Raw genomic sequence first — 8,653 nt, 5'->3', positions numbered from 1 at the left:
GGTGGGTGGATGGATAGGTGGATGGTTGGGTGGATTAGATGGTGGCTGGGCAGATAGTTGGATGGATAAATAGTGGATGTTCTGAGGATGAAGAAGATTGGTGAAATTGAGTTGACCGTGAATGATTTGAGCTCCACTAGTCTCCCCGCACCCCCCGAGTTTTTTCTAACATGAGAATGTCTTCTTTATTCCCTTTACTGCAGGCTTGATAGGCGCTCCCAAAAGAGAGACGTGGCTGCAGCTGCGCGCCGAGCTGGAGGCCCTGACTGACCTCTGGCTCACCCACTCCCTGAAGGCCCTCAACCTCATCAACTCTCGGCAAGTGGCCACCCATCCCCCGTGCACAGTGGTGACATCTTCATTCCCTCACTTGGCAGGACACATGGAGGGGCCTTCCCAACTCTCAGTTGCTGTTTTCCCAGGGTGGGCTAGAACTTAACTCTTCAAGGCCCAGTGGACACCTGCTGGGAGTATCTGAGACCGCTTACCTCAGGCTCAGAACTGTGCTATTCTGTGGAAGTCGGCCCTCACCTGTCCAGACAGGCCCATATCTGTTCTGTGTCACATGGCCTGGAGCCTTGTAACCAATGAACTTGCAGCTCTTAAAATAGATTCTTGCTTCTAAGGAAGGAAGGAAACTGAGGCACACCTTCAATCCCAGCACTCAGGAGGCAGAAGCGGACAGATCTCTGTGAGTTCAAGGCCAGCCTGGTTTACGGAGCCAGTTCTAGACCAGCCAGAGCTACACAGGGAGATCCTGTCTCAAAATCATATAAATGAATGAATAAGGAAGGCACCACCCCACTGCACACCAAGGTCAGGCAGCCTCAGGCCAGAAGCAGCAACAGTGTCCCTGGGCACTTACCTTACCTGAAGGCAGCCCAGCCAGATGATACCCTGCCCCTAGATCCTGCTATAACTCACCCGTGGCTTCAGGAATGACCTGGTAGTGCCTTTGGGTCTGACATAAAGTTGCCTTTGTTCCCCAGACCCAACTGTGTCAATGTGTTGGTCACCACTACGCAACTGATCCCAGCCCTGGCCAAGGTCCTGCTGTACGGCCTGGGCTCCGTATTCCCCATTGAGAACATCTACAGTGCTACCAAGACAGGTAGGAGGGGCTGGGGTCGGGCACGGAAGGAACTCTCACCCCCAGCGAGTAGGGCTCAGGCCTCAAACAACCCCCAGACCCTCCAACAATGGAGCTGACCTCTGAGCATGGGTCTGGCGAGACAAGAATCAGAGCCCTGTTTGCTCTCAGCCCCTTGCTGAGTTGAGTTTCTCGACAAAGCCAGGAATGGTGGTGACTTTCTTTTTCTTATGAGGAGGCTCACTTTTTAATTCTTATGTTCCAAATGCACAGGACTGAAAAAAATAAACCTAAAGGTTGGAGAGATGGCTGAGCAGTTAAGAGTACAGGCCCCTCTTCTAGAGTTCAATTCCCAGCACCGACATGACGGCTCACCACTATCTGTTACTCCAATTACAGGGGATCTGACACCCTCACACAGACATACATGCAGGCAAAATACTAATGCACATATAAAATAAAAATAATAAACTATGAAAAGATAACAAACCTAGGTCTGGGGAGAAGGCCTAGAGGGTAGCATGAGGACCCAAGTTCAGATGCCCAGTGACCACCCGAAAAAGCGCTGGACATGGTAGCACAAGACTTTGATCCCAACACTCAGGAGGCAGAGGCACGTGGATCCCTGTGTGTCTGAGGACAGCCTAGTCTACACAGCGAGTTCTAGGCCAGTCAAGGTTACATAGTAAGACCTTGTCTCAAGAAAACCAAACAAAAGCACACACACAAAAAACAAAACAAACTAGGCATAGCTTACATGCTTGTAACCCCAGGACTGAGCAGGCACAGCCAGCCAGCCTAGATGAATTGAAGAGCTCCAAGTTCAGTGAGAGACCCTCTCTCAAAAAATAAGGTGGAGAGAGATCTGGAAGACAGTGGACATTGACCTCTGGCCTCCACAGCACCCACATGGGCAAGAGCACCCATGCACACCCACCCAAACATACATGCATACACCACACATACACACAAAATCTAGTTAGTTGGGATGGTTTTATTTATTTATTTTTAAATTGCATTCTTTTATTTTGTGTGTGTGTGTGTGATGCATTTTGTGTGTTGTATGTACACATGTATGTGTGCACGGACGTACACATGCCTGTGTATGCAGAGGCCACAGGGCATCAGGGAGCCTCCTCTATCGCTTTCCTTCCAACTCCGTTTTTTAATCAGGTGTCTCCCTGAACCTGGGCCTTGGGCTCATTTGTTTTTTATTTATTTAGGCTAGGCTGGCAGCTAGCAAGCCAGCAGCCCCGTCAGCATGCACACATGTGGGCGTGGCGTGAGTGTGCATGCGTGGGTATGTAAAGAACAATGCCTGGTTTGTTACATGGGTGCTAGGATCTGAACCTGGGTCCTCATACTTACACAGCAAGCATTCTTACCAGCTAAGTCATTGTTCCTTTTGTTTTGTTTTGTTTGTTTATTTGTTTTGTTTTTTCGAGACAGGGTTTCTCTTGGCTTTGGATCCTGTCCTGGAACTAGCTCTTGCAGACCATAGACCAGGCTGGCCTCAAACTCACAGAGATCCACCTGCCTCCGTCTCCAGAGTGCTGGGATTAAAGCCGTGCGCCACCACCACCTGGCTCCATTTTCCTTTCTTTTTAACTTTTCATTGTGGGCAAACAACAGTATGATTATTTTCCGTGGTTCTGAGAATTGAACTCAGCTCCTTGCTCACTCTAGGCAAAAGTTCTACCACTGAGCTACATCCCCAGTCCTCCTAGCTTTATTTTTTATTTTGAGATAGGGGCTCACTAAGTTGACTACTCTGGCCTTCAACACCCTAGTACCGGCTTTAAACTTGTGTTTTTTTCTGCCTCAGCCTTTCAGGTAGCTGAAATGACAAGCCTGTCCCACCACACACTTGGCAACAATATAACATTTTTGCTATTGTACATTTTGGGTTTGCAATAATAGGGACTAAAGAGGCAGGACAGCGGGTTCTTTGTTAGTGTACGTTGCCAAGGCCCAAACAGCAGCGTCATAGACAAGAACCTGCCTTCTACCCTGCTCAGGCTCTTCCTGGGACAAGCTGCTCAGATTCTCTGGGTGGCTGGAGTTGGCCGCCTTCCAGTGAAGCTAATGGCAGTGTTGAGCTTGCTGTAGGACAGATGACAGGGTGGCAGTGGCTGTCCTGGATAGCTGCCACCTACACTGTTTCATCCTTTGTGGGAACTCGGAGCTCTGATCTCCTCTCTTCCTCTCCACTCCGCGCAGGCAAGGAGAGCTGCTTCGAGAGAATCATGCAGAGATTTGGCCGCAAAGCTGTCTACATCGTGATAGGTGACGGGGTAGAAGAAGAGCAAGGAGCCAAGAAGGTACCTGCGGCCTTGGGCGGCATGCCTGCAGCACACAGACACACAGACACACACACAGACACACAGACACACACACACAGACACACAGACACACACACACACGGGCTCTGCTCTCCTAGGCGGCTCAGTCTTGCAGATCCGTCCTGAGTAATTTCCTCCCACAAATCCCCCTTATGGCCCTGGCCACTGCCCCTGGCATCCTGGCCCGGTTCTGGACCCCAGGGACACTGTGGATCAGCAGGGCCAACGCACGTGCGGGCATTTTATTTCGTGCTCAGGGGCGGCAGGTTCCAAGAACGCTTCCCAGCTAATAAAGGCAGCATTAGGCTAATGAAAAAGACAATCCCACATCTGTGATCTCAGCCTCCAGCAGAGCACAGGGGCCTTTTTGGAAAAGAAACAGCTGCCCGGACCCTGGATCTGGCCCTGTCAACAGCACCCCAGAGAGCTGCCTCCCCCACCCCAAGGCCAGGCAAGCTCCTAGTTAATGTCCCTAAGCTTAATTCAGGGACCTGCTTTCTCCCCTCACTGCCATTTAACAGATCCCAAGGAAATGCAAATGTGTTTAGGGTCCCTCAGGGAAAGAGAAGAAGCAAGGCCCAGGAGGCCGCCCTGCTATTCTCTCCTGGACAGAATGACTGCGGTCCTGTCCCTCCCAGCACAGCTAGGTCCCCTGACCTAGGGCCCACAGCTGCCATCTTCTTCCTCCAATTGCCCTTGTCCCCTCTTGTCACAGAACAATGGCCTCTGATGCTGCAGCCAGTATGAGGGCTGTATTAGCTAAGCACCTACTGTATGCTACCCACTACTCAGCCAGCACGCAGACTGAGCACCTACTGTATGCTACCCACTACTCAGCCAGCACACAGACTGAGCACCTACTGTATGCTACCCACCACTCAGCCAGCACACAGACTGAGGACCCGAAGTGCATGCAACATGCATACAGGAGATAACAATAGCTTGGGTGGGAGGGGGGCATGAAGCAGAGACTAGACATAGGGATTAGTTGGGTGAGGGGGCAGGTGACAGGCCCAGGTAGCAGTCAAGGCAGGCCTCACTGAGAAATGAACAAAGACAGGACAGCGTGTGAGCCGAGCAGGCAGCAGGGAGAAAAGAAGTGAGCTGAAGATTTGTAGGCAAGGGTGCTGCCGCGGCAGGCAGGGCAGGGCTGGAGGAGAGATCAGGGAGCTGCCCAGGCTCCAGAAGGGCTACGGGCACTCTGGGAAGAAAGCCTTTTCAAAGTGTGTCTTCCAGACTTTAAGTTCACCACGCAGGGCTGGGGAGATGGCTCAGCAGATAGAGGGGTGGTTCCTGCCGCGTGAACATGAGGGCCTGAGTTCACGGTCTCTATATCTTTGTAAAAAGTGAGTGTGTGTGTGTGTGTGTGTGTGTGTGTGTGTGTGTGTGTGTGTGTGTTTCTGGGCACTGGGAGGGGGCGTTAAGAAAAAAAGGTGAATCCCAGTCTAGCTGAGCTCTGAGTTCAGTGAGAAACCCTGTCTCAGGAAACAAGTTGGAAAGCCATAGAGGAAGCCAGCTGACATTCTTCACTGGCCCAGCAATACCCTTCTTGGGATACCCTCCCCTTCAGGCACCAGTAGAGCAGAAACTCCCATTCTTCTTTCAAGGCCCGATACAAACCTACACCAGTCTCTGGGCCACCCCAACCCATCTACTGCCACCCAAACAGAGGCTGCCTCTCAAGATGTTTTGCACCTGCTGTGCTCCTGGGGGAGCAGAGAGGCTGGGCCTCACTGAGGGATGCTGGGCACATGGGGCCTGCCGGTGCTCTGGGACCCTCCAGGCTGGCTGGGCAGCTTGTATGAACACGCCTAACCGGACGCTTTCTGCCGTAGCACAACATGCCCTTCTGGAGGATATCCTGCCATGCTGACCTAGAGGCTCTGAGGCACGCCCTGGAACTGGAGTATCTATAGCAGTGGGGAGGGGCAGCCCCCGCCTGCCACCCACCACCGGGCCCCGGCATCTCACTCCATGAGAGCCCTAGACACCAAATTCTGGGTAGGGGCCCGACACCAGGGGGCGGTGTTCTCTTCCCTTGGGGACAGAGTCAGGCTGTGAAACCCAGAGGCCCAGATGAGGGAGGGTCAGCTGGGGAGGGCACGGGGGCAGCTCATCTTGGATTCTTGTTTTTATTTATGGACGATCCCATCCCTCACGTCACCCGCTGGTCCCTGTGCTGTGGTTTCTTGGCTGTTAGTCTGGTTTGGGGTTCTACACTGGCTGTGCGGTGGTTCCCAGTTCTGTGCTTCAGGGACAGTCATTCAGTGGACGTTGGTGAGGGAGGCCATCTGGGGCTGTGAGGATGCCTCTTGCTTACTTTTCATTTTTCCAAGCCCCTCCCTGATGTTATGTGGACAGTGCGCGCGTGCCTTATGCCGCCATCTTATTTTGTAGGAAAAGGGGGACCCCGGGAAGGAAGAGGTACTCTGTGCTGATGGATAAAGGCATTAAATAAAGCCAAGTTTACATTTGAAGGTGGACGATTGTGGTGACTTTTACCTGTTGTTTAGGCTTCCACGTGTTGACCTTTTCAAGTTGCAAAATAATAAAATCCAGTTTGAACCTGAACTGCTTTCAGTGACCTGGGGAAGAGGCCTCAGCTACAGCACACAGTATCTGCATCTCCTTGACCAAATCTGAGTCCTGTTCTGTCCAAGAAGCTAGATTTAGGGATGTTGGCATTAAAACGAAACACATAGCTCTCACCTCAAAGGACATACAAGACAGTTTGTTCTGCCGCCAAATAAGAGTGGCCTCGGCCCAGGGGTACACATTAGATTACCCCAAATTCCATATCCCAGCACGGTGACAGTTTCATGAAGTCTCATAACAGCAGAACAAAGAAGGTCATAAACTCAGACATCTTTAAATGCGCACTGGGGGGTAGTGTCAGAGCTAGGACAGGTTGCTGCAGAGCTAGGCGACCTCTCCTGCTGGCCTCCTGCTGTCTGATGCTCAGCTTTCCCTCTGGTGGAACCCGTGATCTGTCAACGCATTCCAAAGGTTTCAACTCTTGTTCACAAAGATGTTAGGTCAGGCACAGTTGGGTACAAGAAATGGCTGTTTGGGGGGACTAAGGATAGCCTAAGAGAAACTGTAATTGGGCTCTGGACCCACAGTGCTCCAACTCTCAGCAAGGTCTACACTGTGAGCCAGCTTTTAATGGAAGCTCCCGATCAGACAATGACTTTGTTTCTGGGAGCTCTAGTCCTCCTGGCTGGATTTGCTCAAGGACAGACAGCTGAGGGGCTGGTCCCCCAAAGGAAGCCCCCAGTAATGGTGAGCTATTACCAAACAACCTAGGGAAAGGGTAGTGAGCTGCCAAATGTTCTATAGTAACGCCAAATTCATCTGTCTCGTCATGGGCCTTGGCTTTGATGAAGACAAGATATAGGTTAATGAGCCGGTGTCCAGGGCAGGAAGGACATCAGAGAGGTGCTGAGGCACTGTGAGCATGTTGCTGCGCAGGACCAAGTCCATCTGACTGACACATGGGCTCCTCCGTGAAGGAAAATCCAGGATCCCTGGAGCCACACTAAAGGAGATGGACTTTGTCATGGGAGCCTCTGAACTAGAGGATTGTCACCAGAAGACTGTCAGCAAGTGTGCTAGGCACTTCCTGATTAGACTCTACATTACATTACAGAATATTTCGGTAGACAAAGGAAGGCACGCGCAACAGTGGTCTCGTAGGATCGCATGCCATATGGCATAGCTTCAGCTGTCAACTTGACACAAACCTAGTCACCTGGAAAGGAAGAATTGGCCTGATCAAAAAGGCCTGTGGGCGAGTCCTGCAAGGCCTTTTCTTAATTGCAGATTCAAGTAGGAGGGCCCCGCCCACTATGGGCGGTGCCATCCCCAGGCAGGTGGGCCTGGACAATATAAGACAGGCAGCTGAGCAAGCCAGTAAGCTGAGTTCCTCCATGGTCTCCACTTCAGTTCCTGCATCTACGCTCCCGCCTTGACTTCTCTCGCTGACGGACCGTGACCTGGAAGTGTGAGCTGAAAAAATCCTTTCCTTCCTTACGTTGCTTTTGGTCAGTGCTTTCACCCAGCAGCAGAAAGCAAACCAGGGCACCGTCGTGGTCACATGATGACAATCACCTAACAGCACACTTCTCAGTATTTATCCCTAAGTGGCCGTGGAGCTGGAGATGGCTGGTGTGTGGTCAGGTGGGTCATGGCCGTTGGACGGTTAAGCAGAAGGGTCAGGAGTGGGTATATGCTCAAGTGAACGGCTACTTGAGCCGCTGGAAGACAAAGATGAATGGATGGATAGGTACCTCTGTTGAGTGCCAAGCAAGGGCTGGATAGATCCTGGGCGCATGGATGAACAGAAGGTTGTGGGGAGCTGATGAGCGGTTGGGTGATGAAGTGAACAGAGGGACAATGGCTGGATTAATGGTTAGAAATAATGGATAAGGGCTGGAGAGATGGCCCAGAGGTTAAGAGCACTAGCTATTCTTCCAGAGATCATGAGTTCAATTCCCAGCAACTACATGGTGCCTCCCAGGAACCTATAATGAGATCTGGTGCCCTCTTTTGGCATACAGGCATGCAGAATGCTGTATACAAAATAAATAAATAAATAAATCTTGCCAGCGGTGGTGGCGCACGCCTTTAATCCCAGCACTCGGGAGGCAGAGGCAGGCGGATCTCTGGGAGTTCGAGGCCAGCCTGGTCTACAGAGCTAGTTCCAGGACAGGCTCCAAAGCCACAGAGAAACCCTGTCTCGAAAAATCCAAAATAAATAAATATATCTTTAAAAAAGAAAGAAAAAAATAATGGATAGATGGTGGAGTGGGAACAAATGAGCAATGAGTCACTTTGGAAGGCATGTTTCCTCGTTGCTGGGACAAAATGCACAAGAACAACCTAAGGGAGGGTGTATCTTATTCACAGCTGGAAGCGGCTGGTCACACTCAACCACAGTCAGGAAGTCGAGAGATGAATGCTGGTGCTCAGCTCACTGTCTCCTTTTTATGCCATTTGGCCCCCCATCCCAAGGCTGATGGGTCACTGAGAGCAGTGCAGTGGTGGCTGGGTATACAGATGTCAGATGGCTTATGGATCAGACAGGAAGCTAAATGGAAGCAGAGTGTAAGAAGGTTCACAGTTAGCAATGTGGAGTGGAGTGTGGGACAGTCAGACAGACACAGGATAGATGGGTGGATGGATGGATGGATGGATGGATGGATGGATGGATGGATGGATG

General features: G+C 51.3%; 1 protein-coding gene across 2 annotated transcripts in view; it reads left to right on the top strand.

Moving 5' to 3' along the window:
- Positions 1–5,909, top strand: part of Eya2 (EYA transcriptional coactivator and phosphatase 2) — a 154,634-nt gene extending 148,725 nt beyond the window's left edge. For both annotated transcript variants that reach the window (XM_005362877.3, XM_026787031.1), the window contains 4 exons: positions 204–318; positions 990–1,111; positions 3,311–3,411; positions 5,268–5,909. In XM_005362877.3, coding sequence (XP_005362934.1) covers positions 204–318; positions 990–1,111; positions 3,311–3,411; positions 5,268–5,348 — 419 coding nt within the window. In that variant the 3' untranslated portion in view covers positions 5,349–5,909. The remainder of the gene's footprint in view (positions 1–203; positions 319–989; positions 1,112–3,310; positions 3,412–5,267) is intronic.
- The last annotated feature ends 2,744 nt before the right edge of the window (positions 5,910–8,653 follow it).

Source organism: Microtus ochrogaster, linkage group LG8 (assembly GCF_000317375.1).
Source record: "Microtus ochrogaster isolate Prairie Vole_2 linkage group LG8, MicOch1.0, whole genome shotgun sequence".
In the NCBI taxonomy this organism is placed as follows: Eukaryota; Metazoa; Chordata; class Mammalia; order Rodentia; family Cricetidae; genus Microtus; species Microtus ochrogaster.
The sequence above is the reverse complement of the archived record's forward strand: the minus strand, read 5'-3'. Positions and strand labels throughout refer to the sequence as shown.